General features: G+C 30.2%; 1 protein-coding gene across 1 annotated transcript; it reads left to right on the top strand.

Annotated features, from left to right (window-relative positions):
- Positions 1-5563: 5563 nt before the first annotated feature.
- On the top strand, positions 5564-7380 carry LOC111613399 (toxin CsE8-like). Its single transcript, XM_023354746.1, has 2 exons — positions 5564-5692; positions 7077-7380. Exons 1-2 carry the CDS (start codon positions 5650-5652, stop codon positions 7295-7297), a joined length of 264 nt encoding a protein of 87 aa, XP_023210514.1. The 5' UTR covers positions 5564-5649; the 3' UTR covers positions 7298-7380.
- The last annotated feature ends 14831 nt before the right edge of the window (positions 7381-22211 follow it).

Here is a 22211-nt window from a genome sequence, read left to right as displayed (position 1 = left end):
AATTGACAATGGTTTCCTATTTTCAACAGGGACTGATATAGCAACGGTCATTTTTATAAATAAAAAAAGGAAGTTCGAGCTAGACTTTAGCGAATGCCGGCAAATTAGAAATGTTTACGTTGATGGCACTAATAATTTACAAAATAACTTGTTTTTGGGAGACTTATGTTGCTATCCTGTAAAGTTACGTTTAAAAATGGTTGCTTTGGAACAGTTGCTTGTTTCCATGTGTATTAAATAAAGTAGTTAGTGTTATGTGTTATTAGACACACATCAGATGTTATTAATAACGAAGACAAAATTATAATAAACTGCTACTTGCTGTGTTTATTTATTTGTTTGAGTGAAAAACAATTATTTTTGAACTGACTGTTTATTTAACTTATTTCTTTATTTAAACTTTTGCTGTTAAATTAACTCATACTACGTTATTACAGGTATCAATCTATATATATATATATTCGAGATGAGTTCATAATAATACTATTGAACGCAGTGTCCAAACGGTAGAGAGTTTAAAGTTGAAATTTGGTACACAGGGTACGTCATGAGAATTTACAATAAAAAGAATTTTTTGGACATTTTTTCTTGCGTGAAAAAGGGAGAGACTGAACGATCTCCTGGAAAAACACAGCTTCTACTGTATTATTTTAGATACGGTTTTTTGCGTTTTCGCGAAAAATCGAACATATTATTGGACCCATATATAAATTCTTTAATTAGTCTCGAAAGAGGTAAGAGCTAATTTCTGCATTCGGTGAAAACGGGTAATATTGGCTATAATTCAATAATCTTAATCTTCGCTATCGTTACCTTTTCTCCGAGTAACGCCGCACTCATCTCTTAGTTAACATACAGTATATTTTTAACACAGAGGCTTATAGTGGCCGATTTCATAGCACCACTGGCTACGTGGAGTATTCTAAAATATTTTTACGTCTGTAGCACCTTAATATGGACAGTTTTCTTTAGAATGTCCTCCCGGAAGGCAACCCTTTGGCATATCGGTACAAGTAGCGTTGTAATATACAAACAAACAAAATCGACAGTGATGTTTGTTTTTTTTATGGTACTTTTCATAAAAAACGGAACCTGAGTTATATTTATAATAATTTGTTACTAATTTCAATCGAACGTTTTACTCATGTTCAGTTACTTCTTTATCGTGTAAACAACAGTTGTATTTTATTTATCCTGCAAACAATAGATGCACATTTAAATACAGTTAAATTTTTACGTCTTTATTTTACTTTGTAGTACGAAAACAACACGTCCAACATTTCGCACACTAAAATTTAATTTAATTATTTTTATTCATAAAAATTCATTAAATTTATTTAAGTGTCATTTACTCGCATTTCTATAATATGATTCGAAATATTTATCGACTTTAAATCTGATTTAAGCAACCAACGATCTATTGTGCGATAATGTGCTGTCGAGAAACACTGCTGCTAAACAGGCTCGCCATAAGCGGGCGTGCAAGGCATGCACCACACGCGGGCGGCACGTCCAGGAGGGCAGCAAATCGAGCCGTCGGTCACGTAATATTCAAAGTCATTGTCATAATATCCATTCTACTTATAGCATAAGAAATGTCTTCGCACGGAGAAAAAAATTCGACCGGCGCGCAATTACTATATTCCTATTTATATTATAGCGTTAACATTGCCTCTATTGGCATTTATCAGAATTAAAATGCATTGCGAAACGTCTGTCTGCAGGTTGAACCATCCGGCGGCGCCCGAAAGCCAAGTTCCCACAGTCGTGCACTATGACAGAAGTTGACAGGACTGGCGAAAATAGGGAATCCCCATAGAGCTTCCTTCTCAATTTGTAGCTGTACGCATTCGAACATTTCTATCGTATATCAAATTGCAATTATTTTGTTAATAATTCTTCTGACATGAGTCTAAGTATAATTAATGATACAGTCGACCCTCTATAACACTGTTAATAATTCTGTTTTATATGAATTCCATGTCGTACGAGTCACTTAGATTTTTACAAATACGTGTGCCGTTCACAGCCCGGCACACGTATTTGTAAAAATCTAAGTGACTCGTACAACATGGAATTNTTTTACAAATACGTGTGCCGGGCTGTGAACGGCACACGTATTTGTAAAAATCTAAGTGACTCGTACGACATGGAATTCATATAAAACAGAATTATTAACAGTGTTATAGGGGTCGACTGTATTTTAACTTGGTTAGGATTTAAATCTGAAGCTTAAAGACGATTCAAGTAGTGAAACAGACATTGACGGTATTGATTTGTTTAATGAAATCAATACTTTAAAGTTGCATTTTCCAGAAAACCAGTCTAATGATCCACATAACCTATTGCAATATCTTTTTATTAATGACTTAATTTCAACATTTCCGAACACAGCAATAGCACTAAGAATATTACTTACATTGCAGGTTTCAGTTGCATTCGGTGAAAGGTCCTTTTCAAAGTTAAAAATTATAAATAAAAAATCTATTTAAGATCAACAATGCACCAGCAAAGACTAAGTAATTTAGCTATAGATTCAATTGAGCACGAAATTTTAAACAGTTGGATACAAGTTAATTGATATCAGATTTCGCAAACATAAAGGCAAAAAGAGTTCAATTTATGTTGATAAATATTTATATTGTGACAATGCCGAAGGGACCCCTCTATGCTTCGGCACCACAGAACCGAAGGGTCGACATTGCGTCTGTGAAGACTGCAATGACAAATTTATCTGAACTGACACCACTGTGTCTTCTGCACAGAGACCATTACGTTCGAATTTACGCGCCAGCAGTCGCGTCTGTGGGCGGTTGGACTCGGAATGAAGACCGCTTAAAAAAGTGCATCCAACACAATTTTAACAAAAACAACATTCGTTTATTAAACTAGTTCTACAAAAGGGTATTTCCTCTAAAGCTTCTTCGCGAGAACCGAGTTGGAGAGAGAGCTTACATAACATCGCAAGTCACTATAAATACCTGAAGCACTATGTACGGATTTCCAGATGGCTGTGGAGTCTTGGGAATGTCTGTGTTGCCTTGGATGGCGAATTAAGTCTATCGAAAGTTGAGATCTATTAGTTCTTCGTAGGTGTTCCCAGAAAATCACAGGATATTCGGGAGGGGCGCGCGGCGACCAGCGATGATGATAAATCTTTTCGGCTGGCATACAGGGAATATTCTCGCGGACTCCCAACCGATCTCACTGTTCCTTGGAATCTCTTCTTTATTTTTTACGTTGTCATTTTCCACCAATAGAGAATTTTTTTGTTGTAGTTCCCAGTGACACATTCTGAGTTCCCTGGGAAAGAAAACTACTCCGGGAAGAGAAATGCACTCATATTCCAATAATAAAATGGAAAAGGTTTTTTATCCCTCTGATTTTTAAAGAAATTTCTCTTTCAAAACGAAAAATGAATTTTCTTTCGAAAAATTCCCGAATAAAATTGTGGGGTTTTCCCCTTTCCAAGCCCGATCTCTCACAATATGGTTTTACACTTAAGTAAACAAAAATAACTTATTAATAATAAATAGTATTTCTTTTCTTTTTTCACACCGTTATGAGACAACAGTAAAGAGCCGTTCTGGCAAGATCAGCATAGGTAGTTGTAGTTAAACAGAGGGTGGCATAATTGATATTGCACACGGGCGTTCAAACACCTAGCGGCGCCCCTGCTGCTGAACTCAGTACGTGATGATCAAGCAATAATGAAAAAACTGAGTAGGACTTTTCTCGGCTTTCATGGCACTCGAATGGAAAGATAAAGGGATCACGAAGAATGTCTGATAACACTACTTAACAAATAAAATAAAAACATTTATGGAACTTATATTATAGCGAGTATATAATTGTATAAAGAAAATTTTTATGAATATAGCAAACATAATTTTTGAGCACGTAAATATTTTAAGTTTAAGAATATCATTTACCTCTTGTTTATCACTGATGGCACCCAAATTTTTGGGGAAAATCATTAAAATGCGGACGTAGAAGTGTAGTTTAAGCGACATCCTTCAACCCGTTTTACTGTACTTTTCGAGTAATTTTCCTACAAGTTTTTCATAGTTTCTATTTTTCTGTAGCCCGAAAAATGTTACAATTTTTTTAATAAACGTACATGCACTTTGTTCATCGTCATTCAATTTTTGACTAAATTGTAAATCATGTAGTAAATTTTTCATTTGAAATATTTCTTCCTTCATTAAGCTCAGCTTTACTTAGTTTAGAAAAATATCTGTTTACGGAATCTAAAAGCCGAGCCTTGTGTAACCTGTGCTTTGACGAAAGTTTTTATTAATCTAAGTTTTATATGCAGTAGGAAAAACAAGATATTTTCCGAACCTAAAGAATATTTTTTCCGTTAGCTTGACCTGAAACAATTTTGTCTTTTTCAGGCCATTCTTTTACTCTAAAATTATTTATTAGATCATAACAAAGAAATTGAGAAAAGTTCAAATAAAATGGCTGTAAATGTTTTGTAATTTTCAATTATACAACGATATTAAATTAAAATACTAGCGAAAGATTAGAGCAACTGATTTTGTTGAATTACGATAAAAAATCTCTATTTGAAAAGATTTACTTAAATTTAAAATAACACTAATTCGCATTTGTTCAACGTTAAAATGTGCGTGGCTCCATCAGTTATGGGATTTTACTAAAAAGTCATTTTTATATTATTAATTATTACAAAGTAACATAATTTTTCAGGGAAAAAGAAATTTTTCAAAATATTGCAAATGCCAATCAGAAATAAAAATTTACATGAAGTTAGTCTTTACTCGAGATATAGGCCTAACATATGACTCATTTCTATCTCCCCGCTCTGTATTTTTCTGATAAATCAATACTTCTGACTTATTCCCATTTATTCTACATAAACTGCAACACTTAATAGAGAAGTTTGAAGTTCTTTAGAGGAAGAGATTCAATGTTTAAATCTTCATTTACTTTTTTTGATGATATGAAACCGTGCTTTACAATTTGTTTATGCTTCTAACACAATAAAGTGTTATAAATTAAGACACTTGGCGGGTTTTCTCATTTAAATAAAGATGAGAAAACCCGCCAAGTGTTTTAATTTATAACACTTTATTGTGTTAGAAGCATAAATCTTCATTTACATTGTAATAAAGTACCGTTTCGATTAGAAAACTCAAATTGATTTGTTTTCAAGAATCTTTGTCAATAATTACATGAAATATTTCATGTATGCAGACTTTGAAAAAGTCCAAACAGAGGATAGGTTAGTGGTGTCGATCAAACGAGAAAATCACCAGATATTATTACATGCCTCTAAACATGAAATACCTAAATGATCGTGAAGTGTTCCAAGAACTTGCTCAACATAAAGTAAAATAAGTGAGTTTTATTTTTAAAAATTTGATGACATTTCTGTATTCATTTATATTTCACATAGACATTTCTGTAATCGGTACGAATTTAATTCCTTCTGCAAATAGAGAAATTTGAAAAATGTGACCTCTCTGTTTAATGGCTCATTAATGTTGTTATAATTGGTAGAAACAGATGGATCGAACATGCAGAATCCACGTGTACGCGTTGTACCTGTTCGCATTGGATGTGTATAAATATCGACTTCTGCTCGTGGTAACTCATTCTAAACTCGTTTAGATACCATCGAAGATGAACTCGTTGTTGATCATCACTGCTTGTTTGGTTTTATTCGGTGAGTATGAACTTATAATTGATTAAATTGGTAGTTAATTTTATAAATAGCATAATTCAGAATCGTTATAATTTATTAAAAAGTTATGAAATTCGCGTTATATTTATTACATCATGTTGTATGTTTTGTGAAAATGAAAACAATCGCAGATTATAACTTGTTTTTTCATATATTACTTAGTTCGAAATTCATATTTACAAAAATATTTCGTTGAAAAATTATAAAACTTCACATAAATTCATTGTAGTGTTTCAGAAATCAGAACGATTTGTATTAAATTGATGGAAATGCCATAAATTCTATTAAAGTTGAATTATTTACGTATTATGAGATCTGCATTCGATTGATGGATGGCAATGCAACACAACAGCAATCTGCCAGGAAGGTGTTCTTTTCAGGGGGATATTCTACGGGTCACTAATCTCTATTATTCTAATTTCTATTTCTATCACTCTAATAGTTTAATCTCTATTTAAGAGTTAGACGTGTAAAGTAAATCAGTTTATAGGTGTTGCTATTTGACCAGTGATGGTGTTTTTATTTAAGTATGAATATGTTAGCAATATTTTTAATTTAGCGCTATTCGATTTGTAGAATTCTCTAAGCATTTGCAGTCAATCTATCCGTTAGCTTGAGAGAAGTGAGTTAATAGAATAACGTCATAAATTCAGATTTACAAGAAATTGCATCCTCAAGATTTTTATTATAATATCGTTTTCCTGGCTCGATAAGTCGCCGATAAATACAATGTTACGAATGACACATCATCTCGCTAGTGTTTAAAATAGCATATCTATAATCAGGACTAATTGTAATATTGTAATATCACAATTAGTCCTGATTATATTATTACAGTTAGTCCTGATTATATTATATTACAATTAGACCTGATTATATTACAATTAATCCTAATTATACATCAAAAATAATTGTAATATTGTAATATAACAATTATTCCTGGTGTATAATTGTAATATTTATAATCAGGACTAATGTGTAAAAGAAGTACATTATTATGTACTTTTTTACACATTTTGAGTGCAAAGCATTAAATAATTTAATTTTATTGTATTAATAAGTATTACTTCTTACGGTTGAACAAGACTACTTCTTTGTATTTGTTGCAGAAACAGTGTGGGCAAAACAAGGTTNATTACAATTAATCCTAATTATACATCAAAAATAATTGTAATATTGTAATATAACAATTATTCCTGGTGTATAATTGTAATATTTATAATCAGGACTAATGTGTAAAAGAAGTACATTATTATGTACTTTTTTACACATTTTGAGTGCAAAGCATTAAATATTTTAATTTTATTGTATTAATAAGTATTACTTCTTACGGTTGAACAAGACTACTTCTTTGTATTTGTTGCAGAAACAGTGTGGGCAAAACAAGGTTATCTGGTGTACGAGGACACGGGCTGCAGATACAAGTGCTCGAAATTAGGAGAAAACAGTTACTGCGATGAGGAATGCAAAGCGAAGACCGAAGGAATTGGTGATGGCTATTGCCAAAATAAAGCGTGTTATTGCCGAGGTTTGCCCTATGGTGCAAAGACTTGGCCCATGACTGGTAAATCATGCGGCAGAAAATAATGGCAACGACTTTTTTGTCCACCAACAGAAATACTGTAACGCTTCTTAATTGCAATTAAATGAAATAAAATGTAATACATTCATCTGAGATATCTTCATTATGTGATATATAGGTTTACAGAATACAAAAGTATTATGAATATTTTTCGCGCGAAATCATTTAACTTTTAATTATAAAAAATAATACCCTATGTTTATTCTTCTATTAATGAATCTAGCCAACTTGATCCGAAAGACAGACAGGACCCAATTAACTCGTTTATTAGCCTAAATTAAGATTTATAAAAATCTCTTAAATATAAATGTGAGGGGCTAGCCGGAAATACGGAGTTGGTAAAATTCATGTACAGCTTAATCGGCTGCGCTGTTGGAGAAACAGGCCCGCTGTCGTCTACGGATAGCTTCCTAAGACGTTTATTATGACCAGGGTTCTTGTGAACTCCATGACATTGGCTTTTCCTGACACCAGATATTCAAGTTGCAGATTATCGCGCATTTGTGAGGAATTTCGAGTGAGAGTCGCGAGTAAGTGCAATCGACGAAGGCATTCGATTTAATCAATAACGAGACCATATTATAAACAAATAAATTTAATTGAATCAAACGACATAATAATACAATTAATAGGATTACAAATTATATATTCTAGGCCTATCTCGCGGAGGGAAATAAACTATCTAACTTAATCTTAATTAACCTATACGCGTGAGAGGTAGTTTACGTTAATTTTAAGGTTATACTACTATCACAACATGAAGCTTATTCTTGTCTTCGGTCGTATTTATGTTCGGGATATAAGAGAAAGTTGAGAATCGTAACATTTATGTGCGCATTATAAAAATGTTTCTGACTTCTTAAGTGGCCGCACTGCATAAATTATATGACAACTTTTTCTTATGAACTGGCAAATTGTATGGTAATCTTCCTCTCAATGACTACCTCGATTGGCGGGAAAAAGCCCCTATTTATAGACGGCTCTCCAAGCGGCCAGCACCGTGTACAAAACTGATTCATCAGCGAGTCGGCCTTGTAAAAATAGTTCAACATCCTTTTTCTCGGAAATTGACGGGTGTTACATTCTTTCTTTGTTTAAAATGCTCTTTTCGATAATAATAATTTAAAAATATATTATATTAATTAAAAACGATCTCGCGGATCTTAAATTAAGCTGTGTAAAAATTCTAAATATAACGTTTATATAGAAGTTTCTTTAATAAATCTATTGTACGACACATGATTCTTCAATTTTGGATGCTGAAATATGTGAATTGTCCGTGTTAATCTGTACTGTCCACCTGGTTTGCATAAAATAAAAAGACTCGAACATCCGACAGACAACCAGACTCCCTATAGAAGTATCGAAATAATGATGTTTTTCAAATTTAAATTCGAAATTCATTTTTTTTTATTCACATTCAAAATTCTTTCGAAGTTTTCTGGGTAGATCTAAACAGAATTGTGTAGTGTCCATCACTCATAATGTATACAGTTTATGCTAATTTTATACAATATTTCACCTCTAGAACGTTTTATCTATGAAGAGAAGGAATGAAAAAAAAGTGAACAATAATATGTTTCGAAATTCTCAGCCTTATCCAGTTCCAGTATGACGTCATTAATAATCAAATTAGTGCACAATTTAATTTGCATTTTTTATAATGACTTCTGTAATTTATGAAGTATAAAAGAAAAGTCATCTATGATTTTGGTTCTTCTATAGGGAACAGTAGGATATTGCGCTCCACACATTATAATAACAAACCCAAATAACTAGTTGGGGATGAGCATCAGGAATCTGGCACATTTTTAGTAGCGGCTACAATTGCAAAAATGTGCAATTTGAATTATTGCTCTGATTTTCGATATGCTGCCATGTTTGTTTTTCAATGTTGATGCTTTTTCATCGTAATTTCTGCTTAATCGAAATATAGAGATAAATGTATCTAATAATTATTATTTTTTCACCATTACCTTCTTATAAAAGTACTGTTATTAATGAATAAGTAAAAATATTTTTACGTGTTTTGTTTACAAATCTTAAAACTCTATAAATATTCTGGAGTCACAATCTTGCCTCAATGGAGCTACAGTAATTGGCGTTAAATGACGTTTGTTTATTATGATTTTTATTATATGTAAGCGTGAAAAATTTGTCTTGGATGCCATCTGCAATGTTTGAGCTGAAAAGTTTAATTATAATGAGAATGCCATTTTAATTTCTTCGTTGCCAGCAGTCATTTCGAGTAATGACAATTGCAATAATTAACAATTGAATGTTTTAATGGGACTTAAATAAATGTTGAAAAACTTGAATTGCTATTCCAAAATTCACTACGACAATTAGATAATTCTGTATTGTAGATTATGAATACGTTGACCAAGATCAGTGTGTCAATTGTCCTGATTGAAAACATACAAACGAATTTATTTTTTTGTCGAAAAAAAACGTGTTAGTACGACAATTTTTTGTGCTTCCTACGAATCTCGTTAGGGTGGTGGAGTGTTGTAATGGACAGCGGAGTTGTACTAAACGTGTCACCTGACACTACTTGGAAACTTCGCTCACCCCAACTATCTGACGAGTCTGTTACAATAAATAATTTACAGATTTGTCGTCTATATTTATCAATACAAATAGAAATAGCTCATATTTGTCTTAACCGTTTTATTTTAAAGTCAGAACTAAAGTTATATGACAATAAATTATATACTGTATATTACGGTTTTCCTTATTTTGATGAAAATAAAGTATATTGTGAAAACGTTTGAGCCCACTCACTAAAGTTATTGCATTTGGTCAGAATTAATAATATACTCTGATTAATAAATCTCTGATGTCATCAAGAATAACATTCAATGGTATTTTTTCAGCTATTTTATCTTGTTAATGAGAAATGTTGTGATGCTGTTAAAGTTAAATATCCCATGTCTATGTCATGACCCACATGTGTTTTTGTGAATTTTACAGTACATTCACGATTTTCTTTTTGAATGACTTCATTCTTGCTGAGCAGTAAGCATTTACTTTGCTGCTACCCTAGGTTTTAAGATGTCTAATTCCATTACTTTTGGGTGTATATGTTTCCGATAAAGCTCGAAAGCAGTTAATGTGCACATTACCTAGCTAATTTGCAGATTAACTAGTGTGAACCATTAATGTTGCGAAAATTATTCCATTTTTCAAATTACCTAGGTAATGTGCTGAGTATCTAGGTAATCTGCACATCACCTACTATGCACTCGTAAAGTGAAAATAAGATCTTTGCCAGATATAAATGTACCACAAATAGTTGTGCTTGTCACAAAAATCAATTGCCAAGTAATTAAAAGTGTCACCTCTCTGTAGGCTGCACTAATAAGTAAGCACAATTGGTTAATGTTACATATGATGACTAAACTGGCAGCTTATCTCTGATTCCAGCAAACAGAAGAAAAAAAATAGTTGGGATGCACGTTCTAACATAACCTAACCAATTCTAATAATTTGGTAGGAAATAATTATTGTAATTTATTAGAATAGGTTAGGTTAGGTTAGGTTAGAACGTGCTTCCCCACTGTTTCCTTTCTTCAGTTTGCTAGAATCAGAGATGAGCCGCCATTTTAGTCACCAAAGGTAACATTAACGCACAATTTTATAATGCGACCGCCGGAAGAACTATAATAACTTTATTTTTCATCTTCTGTCTAAAAGTAGGGTATATCGTTGAACTCGCCTTGGTCCCCTCAGTTCATATATATACTCAAAGTTCCGAAATTTCATAGCTGGTTATCTATATAATTTCCCATTTCCCTAATTGTAATGATATTTTAAACCGTTTGATTTTTGTATTACAGTTTTTTAATTGATTGATGATTAATTCTACTAATTTGTTGATTGTTTGATTGTATAAATTAAGTTTATTCTTTAGATATCGACAATTAAATAAACAACGTTATGTTAATTTAAGCGTACAGAAACGTTGCTGTTGTTCCAACAAAGATTGTATTTTTATTTTACTGAATGCCTAGTAGGTAATGCGCAGAGTACCTAGGTAATCTGCACATTACACTTCAAATGGAACAATTTTCGCAACTTTAACGGATCACCCTAGTTCAGTGTTTTTCAACCTGTAAGTCGCGACCTCCAGGTGGGTCGCAAAGCCATATACAGGGGTCGCGGGTAAAAGAAAAAGACAAGTGTTTGTAGGTCCTACACTACAATAAAAAAACTAAATTTTCAGTGAGAGAGCTGTGCCTGTTTATTTTACAGTACAATTAGTTTTTTGATCGATATTTGAATCTCAACAGAAAGAAAATTAAATACGTAGTTTTTAAAATAACTGACATAGTTTTAATATGGCCGTGAGGGATCGCCAGAATTTTTTAACTTGTAAAGGGGTCGCGTATTCAAGAAGGTCGAAAAACACTGCCCTAGTTAATCTGTAAATTAGCTAGGTAATGTACACCATAACTGCTTTCGAGCTTTAGCGGTAACTTATATATTCCAGAGCGGTGACAAGAAAAATACAGTTTGACTTGTCCTGCATACTTTAAATCAGGACCTCTGGTTGTTTTAACAAATTTAGCATATGACTTTTGTTCAGTCTCTTTTTTCCATGCTATAAACAAGTCTACTGGAAAAAATATCAGTATTTCTTCTTGTATTGTTAATTCATGAACGCTGTTAAAATGTTCCAGCAGAGGTTTTTTGGAATAACTAGCGTCACACAGACCACAGTTCAAAATGTTCGAATTATCAGGTGTTTCAATCATATCACCATGGTCATTCCGGAGATGATAATGTAGCCGGCGATCTTGATTGAATTTCCTGGAACATAAATGACAAGGAAAATTAAACAATTTCTGCAACTTCTTTGGATTTATTAACTCGTTCACGTGATCTGGGTGTAAATTGTTTGTATGCACTTATTAAATAACGAAACTCTTTAAAAGTCTTTCTGCACAATATGCATGTGTAACTATTTACAATGTCAGTTTCTGCAGAAACCGTAAGTTCAGGTATTTCATTCGCGATGTCAGCGATTTCAACAATGAGGACAAATGCTACACACAAAAATATGAAATAAGCCTAACGAAATAAATACGTAAACTAAAGACATAATAAATGAAACTTGCGAAAAACTGAATGCTAATAATAAGTAAAATCAATAGTAAAACAGAAGTTAATAAAATGAATTTTGTATTTAATAAGCTACGATCGACGTCTCCTCTTCCGATATCAAACAAACTACTACAGTAGACCGATCACTTACTGTACACGAGTTTATTACCTTCCAAAATGACCGACAAAGGGAGCCTCTATCAAAGTAAGTTGGAACGCTCCCAGTCGCTAGACGCTTGTGTTAAAAATAGGAAACAGTTGTCAATTACGAAGTTGTATTGCATGAAAAATAAGTACAGTACTAATTCTCTGAAACGTATTCTGAAATACTAATTAATTTGTTTGCAATTAGTTTTTAACAGTTGAATAATTTTCATTTACTTTCAGTTGGTAGTTGCTTCTAATAGAAACATTTTGTTTTCTGATTTAGTTGTTATATTTTATAGTATCTGTCTCCTTTAAAAATTATCATATTTTACACGTTGATAATTTTTAAAAGAAGCAAATTTCATCGATACTGTTCACGTGTCGTTATATTCTTCTTTCTTTCTATTTCGGTATTCTTAGAGACGTTATTAAAATTTTTAATGTAAGTATTAGTGCGTATTTTTCAATGCTAATGTAATGTACTGTACATAGGTAGTACTAGTACTTTTGTTTACAGGAAATCGTACTTCAACAATAGCACAGATTTAAACTGGGATCATCTACGTAGCATAAATAGCGGATATTTACAAAACGATGCCGTACACGTAGTTCTGGTTTTTACCACGAGATGTCGCTACTTCGCGAGGTCAAGATGCTGGACACGAGTAATTGTAATTTACGGTATGTTTTGACGCCACTGAACAGGTGTCGGAATGCAATCCGTGTAAATACGCTACAATCAGAAGTAATTTATTACAAACAATATTTGCAATTGTTCGTTTCTTGAACGTCAAATTTGTCTTTTGTCTGATATTCAATGTAGACTATATATTGTAGCTTTAACGAATGAACAATAATGAACAATAGTCATTTTTTAAATGACTATTGTTCATTATTTTTAAAAAATATTTAAAATTATACAGTATATTATAAAAGTTATTGTAAAGAATAAATAAATTTAAAAAGGAAAGTTTACATAATCTCAGAATTTTTCCGCCAAAAATTCCAAAAAATGCTCGAGGACCTTTCACAATTACTCGTAACTGATAATCGGTATTAATCTTTCTAGTTATTCAATACAGTAATTATTAGTTTCCGTGTTAATCAAAAAATTCTTAATAGATATACAGAACGTACTGTACGTTCACGTTTCTTGTGCCTTTTACATAAAGAAAACTTTCGGTTTTTCATGCCGCTCGTTTAAAAGGTACTTTTACAATTTAGGTAACTTATGAAGACTGTGTGCCAAAGTATTTCTAGGTGAATAAACTATTCACTAGCATATACAGTAGAGCGTCGTTTATCCGAAGGTCGGTTATCGGAAGGAATTCCAGTCGACAAATTTAAATTTTCGCCAGTGCTGTGGCGCTGTAATCTTTGGCTATGTCTTCGGCTACTCAAATATTTTACGTTTTTGATACTAAATTAACTTCTGAAGTATAATTTTTTATTGTTTTTATATTTTTCAATATATTTATTTTGTTTGTACAAAATAAAAAAAATAATTTTTAACGATACAATAATCAATAATCTTCGTTAAGCTTAACATCGACGAAAATTCAACGCGAAGCGACACGCAACGGAGAAAAATTTCAAGATTGGATAAATTAATATATTTTTTCGTACATAATTGGTTATCCGAGAAATAAGTTATCCGAACGACCCCAGTGTCCAATTGATTCGGATAAACGACGCTCTACTGTATTCTTTATCAAAATTCCTTTGATTATTCCGACGTTATAGGAGTACTAACATACAGACAGATTTCTCAAATGCTCTTTTCTTCGATACGGTCTCATTTCTTATAACCTTACTAATTTCCATATTTTTACATGGTAAATATGCTACCTCGTCACCACTTTAGTTGAGTTATTATTTTGTGTTTAGAAATTCTTTTTACAATATTTTAAGCCAAAAACCTACAGTAAAGTATACTGCATTCCCATATATAAAAGCCCTGTATAAAGAAAGTAACAACGAAATTAAAGAAATAAATTATAAATTCGCACAGAAATATGAAAAATTACCAACTAAGTTAAAACGCCTAAATAACTCAAAAAATCAGCAAACAATAACCGAAACTAGAAACATTATATATCAGATTCCTTGTACTTGCAGAAACAAAAATGTTACATAGGTGAAACGAAGAGAAAAATGGAAGTCAGATTGAAAGAACTTATTGCGGACTTCAAATATCATAGAGTCAACTACGCTTTTCACGACCTCTGTACGTTAAATGATTGCAACATTGATAAAAACGGCGTAAAAAAATTCTTCATAGAGAAAGGATAACATATAATCGCAGATTCAAAACTACAACGCTACAACTGAGCCACATTGGCCCTCCACACCTTCAATAAATTGTATACCTCTGGCTGGCAAACGTGCCGATGTCCGCGTCCCTCTCTTTCACTCCTACATCTTTGTATTTCTTTGGTTGGCGATCCCATGCCCATGTCGCGTCTAACTACTCCAAATGTACTGTCTATTACCTACAGGCTGGCATCTCAGTGCCCATGTTACGCGTGTACTCTTTACCATTTGTATATTTCTCTACTCATGGTTGGCAGTACAAGCCCATGTCGCGTCCAAAGCTCTCTACTTATGTCAAATATCTATCTCTTGTATTATATGGTTGGCAAAAATTATGCCCATGTCGCGATCAATTACTCTTTACTTAAATAATTTTTACTTTTACTACCTCCTTAAATCGATTCTTATATATTTTGATTATAAACTTATTTTCTTATTAAATATGAAATAATACTAATCCTAATTTTTATTTATATAAAATTGCAGAATGCGATTCTAATAGATTTTGAAGCATTTCAAGTGAAAAATCAAAATATATAAGAATCGATTTAAAAAGGTAGTAAAATTTTATGCAATGAACAACCATTTAGACAATTATGTGGATGTTTAAAATGTCTTTTAGAGGTTTAGTAAAGTTAATTGACTTATTATTCTAATATATATGTTACCGCTAAAGCTTGAAATCCGTTAATGTGTACATTACCTAGCTAATCTGCAAATTAACTAGGGTGATCCGTTAAAGTTGCTAAAATTGTTCTATATCTCAAATTACCTAGGTAATTTTAGACTTTTTTTTAATTGATTGATAATTGATTTAATCAACTAATTTGTTAATTGTTTCATTGTATTAACTTGATTCTTTAGATATTGAAAATTAAATAAATAACATTATGTTAATTTCAGCGTACAGAAACGTTGCTGTTGTTCCAGCAAAAATCTTATTTTCACTTTACCGAGTGTCTAGTAAGTAGTATGCACATTACCTAGATACTCTGCACATTACCTAGATAATTTGAGAAATAAAACAATTTTAGCAACTTTAACGGATCACCCTAGTTAATCTGCACATTAGCTAGGTAATGTACACATTAACGGATTTCGAGCTTTAGCGGTAACATATACGTAACTTTTTTCGTATAACTTTTTTTTTTTTCAAAAGTATTTCTTATATTGAAAAATGATCTTGAAATATTACTGAATTAGTTTCATATAATATACAATTCTGTTTTAATAAATTTTGAAACTAAGTATTTATTATTAGTACTATTCTAATAAGATTTTAGTACTATTTTAACATTGATTTCCAGGCATTTGCGGTTCACAATGAAAATATCTGTTTAAAACATTGTTCTGGGAGTTTAGGTTTGCAGCAAAAAATTTTAAAGAATTCGGTAATACTAATTTTTATAATGAGTCTATTTTTTAAGAAATTTAACAGTTAGACAAAAAATTGGCAAGATTTGAAAATTATTTGCATGGTTTATATCTATCATATGAGGAACAAAATTTTAGGAAGTAGGCGCGAAGTGATAGGATTTACAAGGTGCTATATAACTTATCTCTGTAATATGAATAATTTAAAGTCGGTAAAACTGAAGGGAAAAGTTCAGCTAAATTCATTTTCATAATAAATCTATTATTTTTAAACAATTAACAGTTAAACATAAAAATTTTATAGTTATTTTGTAGGGTTTATATCTATCATATGAAGAACCAAAATATTAAGGAATTACAATCAGAGGTTCGTTTTCTTGGAGTCTAATATTCTTTAAACTCTTTCTTAATTATATTTACATAAATACTCAGTAATATAAATTTAAATGTATAGAAATTAATTAAAATGATAATATTATTGATAATAAGTTAACATTAAATGGATAAATGTAATCATATAAATTTTTAAAATATATTTAAAACTAATTTAATTGTACCTACTTTAATATATAACTAATACAGATAGTGTTACAATAATTTGCCTTATTGTTGTAAAATTTATTTTTAAAGTTTATTGATACCTCACCTTGATTTAAATTATTATATAAGTTCATAATTAATAAAAAACAAAATATGTCTATAATCAAAGTTTTATTTTATAAATTTAATATATATAATTATAGTTTATCAGTTAATATTATTTCAAAAAAGTCATAGTTTAGCATGAACCATATAGTAATTCAAAGATCAATGAGTTTGTTTGATCACACAGTTTAAATTTAATTAAAAGAGAGACACTTTTTTAATATTATTATTATTATTTTTGCTACTGTACAATTTGATTTAAATTTTTATACTTTTATTTCAACAACTAAATTTTTTTAATTTTAAAAACATAAGTTTCATATTCATTCAATTACATGTTATATTTTAAAAATTATATTTTTACAGATTTCACATTAACAATTTGATAAAATGAGTAAAATAATTGAATATTATTATGATATAATATCAAAAATACGAAAACAAGACATTTGGTATATCAATAAACATTCTATACGGTCAGTAAAAAATATTTATGTATGAAATCATTTTGTTATTTTTTTATTAAATATATAATAATAATATATAATCCTAATTTTTATTTATATAAAGTTGCAGAATGCGATTCTAATAGATTTTCAAGCATTTCAAGTAAAAGATCATGAAATTATTTATCGACAGTTGGTCATAAAAACATTACACTATTCTATAGAAACTGTAATAGACATTTATATAGATTCTGTGAAAAAGTATCAATTATCGGAAAAAGATCAATGGCAAGTGAATTTTACTAGCAAATAAATTCATGAATTAAATTTTATAGACGAAAAACCGTCGAAAATAACTAGGCTAAATCAAACAGTAATTTACGAAACTTATTAAATTATTTCACAATGTATAACGAATTATTTTTATTTAAAAGGGGACAGATAGGAAAAAAAAAAAATTTTAAACACTGGAACAGAAATATTTAGACATCGAACTTTTTAGGTGTCTAAGGTTGGATAATATTAAAATATTGTTATTACCACAAATATTTTAAAAAGGATTGTTTTTTGCGATATTCTATTTTACAAACAATTCTTAATTAAAAAAAAACAAATATATTCAAAATCAATACATTGTATAAGTTGGTATTTAATAAATAAGTAACATATATATTTTAAATAATAATTATCAATATACTGAACTATTTCTCTATTTTACTTTCTTTTATTCTATAATATTATTTTAGATTGTCGTGTTTTAAATTTATTCAAATAATAATACAAAGAAAATTGCAAATATATATTAATAATTCTCAACAATATTAGTACAAATTATAAAAATTATTATCGCATATTAATTTTATATGAAGCAATGAACTGAACTGAGAAGTTTTCTAAACATAAAAATTTTTTTGTAAGAAATAAATTGAACAGTTTATAAATAATTTTAATATTTAGAAATCTTAATTTACTCGAAAAATTTCTGATTTAAAAATAATTTATATACTGAAAAATTAATTTAAAAATTAATCACAAATTATTTGTAATCTTTATTTAATTGAAATCTGATATTAATGTGAAAATTGAAAAATTTTAAAAATAATTTCGTTTTAGTGTTATATTATTTCATACAATTATCATGTGTTAATTTTCTCATATCTATAAAATAATTTAGATAGAACATTATTATAATTAGAACAAAAATTAGTTTATAAAATGATTTTAAAAAATCTGACGCCTAATCACTTAGAAAAAATAATTAGTTGTTAAAAACATTTGATAATTAAACTTATTGTTAAAATAAAATTAATTTAATTAAAATTTGTAATCGTCTTATAATTTTCTAGAATATATAAAATAATTTATAATCAAAATATATAAAATTGCAGAATGCCATTCTAATAGATATTGAAGCATTTCAATGAAAGATCATGAAATTATTTATTGACAGTTAGCCAGAAAACATTACACAGTCGTATAGAAGCTGTAATAGACATTAATATAGATTCTGTTAAAAATTATCAAGTATATTTTACTAGCAAAAAAAATTCATGGATTAAATTTTATAGACGAATAACCATTGGATATAACTGACTAGACCGAACAATTTATAACAAATTTTTTATATTTAAAAGTGAACGGATAGAAAAAAAAATCTATTTAAAAACTGGAACTACAAATATTTAGACATCGAACTTCTTATAATGTCTTAGATTGAATAATAATAAATAATTTGTTATTACCACAAATATTTTAAAAAGCATTGTTCTCTTTACGATATTTAATAAATAAGTAACAAATATAATTTAAATAATAATTATATTGAACTATTTCCATATTTTACTTTGCCTTATTGTTATAATATTATTTTAAGCTGTCGTGTTTTAATTTACTTGCATATTAAAACGAATTGTAAAAATATTTATTGCAAATTAATTCAAATTTATAAAAACATTTCATAATTAATACAGAAACTTTGCCTTATTGTTACAAGATATTTTGTGAAAGCTAAAGAAATAAAATGAATTAAAAAGTTTTCTAAATATTAAAATTTATAATGGAAAAAGTGGAAACACTGAAATAATCTGTAACGTGAAAATAAAAACCTTTTCAAAATAATTTCAGTGTTATATTATTTCAAACTATCATGTACCAGAATATTAAGACAAATATCCATCAATAAAAATAATTAATTCTAGTATTGACAATAAAACTATTACTTAACAAATTATTTGTAATCTTAATTTATAAAATATCAGAAATTAGACCAGGAGTGTGCCATGTTTTAGATAAAGTAAATGAAAAAACTGGAAAAGCTTAAATAAAATAAAAATTATTTGATCTGTTCATGTAAAAATTATAAAACATTTGTTTTGGTGTTATATTATTTCATACAATTATTGTGTTTTAATTTTATTCCATATTAAAACATTTAATATGGAATAAATATGAAATACATAGAACAATACATTGTTGTTGTGTTTTGTTTCATCTAAGTCATCATCTGTATTTGTCATCGGATATCATATTTTGAAGATTACGTCGATAAAATTATCAATTTTCGATAATTATCGATTATCGACGCGTTCCTCAAAATATGATATCATATGACAAAAGTCAGATGATAAAATATATGAAACAATACACAACAAGAACGTATTGTTGTGTTTGTATTTCACCGATACTTCTCACGTGTCGTTATCTTCTTGTTTCTTTATCTTTCGGTGTTCTTAGAGACGTTATTAGAATTTTTAATGTAATTATCAGTGTGTATTTTTGAATGCTAATGTATTGTACGCGGGTAATACCAGTACTTTTGTTTACAGAAAATCGTACTTCAACAATAGCTCAAATTTAAACTGGGACCATTTACATAGCATAACTAGCGGATATTTTTGTACCCATAGTTCTGTTTTTTACAACGAGATGTCGCTACTTCGTCAGGTTAAGAAGCTCGACAAGCGTAATTGTAATTTACTGTGTGTTGTGACGCCATTAAACCATGTGTTAGGAGTTGAAAGTTAAAATTTGGTACACAGTTAGGGTACGTCATGAAATGTACAATAAGAAGAAATTTTTGGAAATTCTTTTCCGCGGGAAAAGAAAATGATAGATTACCCTGAATAGCTTGGCTTCTGCTGTACTGTTTTAAATACGGTTTTTTGCATTTTTGCGGAAAATCGAACAGATTTTTGGACCCATCTAAAAATACTCTAATTATTCTCGAAAGAAGAAAAACTCGTCATTCTTGCATTCGGTGAAAACAAGTAAGTACGACTATGATTTGATAATCTTAATCTTCGCTACCGTTACTTTTTGCACGAGTAAAGGGTCGATTTACATACAACAGTGACTTGCCAGCCCACTGACTGTTTTGTGACAGCGATGTCCAGCACGGTACAGTGATGAGTATTTACACACAACAGTGACATGACCATGCTGTCAGTGAGTGGTCATGGATTTTTCTGAGGAGAATTGGCTATGATAGCTATATCTAGCATATTAGAGTTAAAATAACAGGTACTTGTGAGTCTTTATCCCAGATGGCGGCGCTGCCCTGGCGACCAACATCTCAACTAGTACCTGTATCCCCTCGAAACAAATTTACTCGGCCCGCTAACCTACCAACACATGTGTTATCAACTTAGTTTTGTTATTTCAACATTGTTAATTAAAACTTTGCAATATTTTTAAGAAAAAGTTGCATACATTATCATCTTATCTTCGTATTTCTGCAATATGCTATTTTCCAGAGATCTTATTACCATCTCGCACAGTAAGCCTGAGACCGGGCTACCCATTGGTACTCCTCTAAGTTGCAAGTATGCAGTACCGTCAAAAACGAAAAGTGACGAGAATGTAGCTAAATGCCCAGTTCCAGGATTTGTTTTCTTAACTTCGCTGCGTTATCGATATTGCCCAGTAAAAAATTTCTTAAGTGACAAAAGCATGGTTCAAGCTTAATTGAAGGGTACATAGCCTTAAAATCGAGCACCGTCATGTATCTTGTTTCCTTAACTTTCAGTTGTTTCAACCTCTGGAGCACTTCTAATGGCTGCTTTACGTTATAACTGTGGGGAGGCATGTTAGTATTAATAAATTCCTTAAGTTTCCTTTCTAATAATATCGTAAGAGCACAGCATTTATCTACTACTGGCCTCATGCTTATTTCAGATTTATGGGTTTATGTTGATCTTGCAACATCATTGTTTATTTTTGTTGGGTTTTTAGCTACTGTTAAGTTCTTAAACTGTGGATTTAGGAATTCAAAAACGAGAAGTGTCTGTACTTAATGTTTAATAATCTTATTGTTACATTATTGTTTATATAGAGTTGTTATTTTAATGAAAGATTACAAAGCCTTGTAAATATTGTTATACAAAAAATACATTTCTATATTTGTATGTGTAAGATATTAAATGACAAACATTTGTAATGTTTTTAATTCTGTTATATAAAAATCATGTTTAAACAAATTTAAATCTTGTTCATTTTTACTTTCCCAGCTCTGTAATATATGAGAGAGGTGTGGCGATTAGTCAAAAAATGACTCCCAAGATTTATTTTTGAGACACTTTGAAACTCCAAAAAATGGAAAAAAATTTGTTTTTTTCTCCTGTATATATAAATATTAGTGTGTATGTGAGGGGCTTGATTTTGTTCACCCTAATTGAAGCTTAATAACGCCGTATGTACAAGTTTGAGCGGATGAAGATATCTGAAACTCGCCCTGTAAATACTGTATACGCAGGGGTGATTGTTAAACTTTACATTGGTGCCATCTGGGAAACACAATAGTAACTATCTTCAGATACACAAATATTATTTTATACATTACAAAAAGAAAAAATTAACTTATTAAATATTACACAATAATAATTAGAAAGTA

The sequence above is a fragment of the Centruroides sculpturatus genome, unplaced genomic scaffold (genome assembly GCF_000671375.1).
Source record: "Centruroides sculpturatus isolate CEXI.00-Female unplaced genomic scaffold, Cexi_2.0 scaffold1859, whole genome shotgun sequence".
Classification (NCBI taxonomy): Eukaryota; Metazoa; Arthropoda; class Arachnida; order Scorpiones; family Buthidae; genus Centruroides; species Centruroides sculpturatus.
Note: the sequence above shows the minus strand (reverse complement) of the source record. Positions and strands in the feature narration are given on the sequence as shown.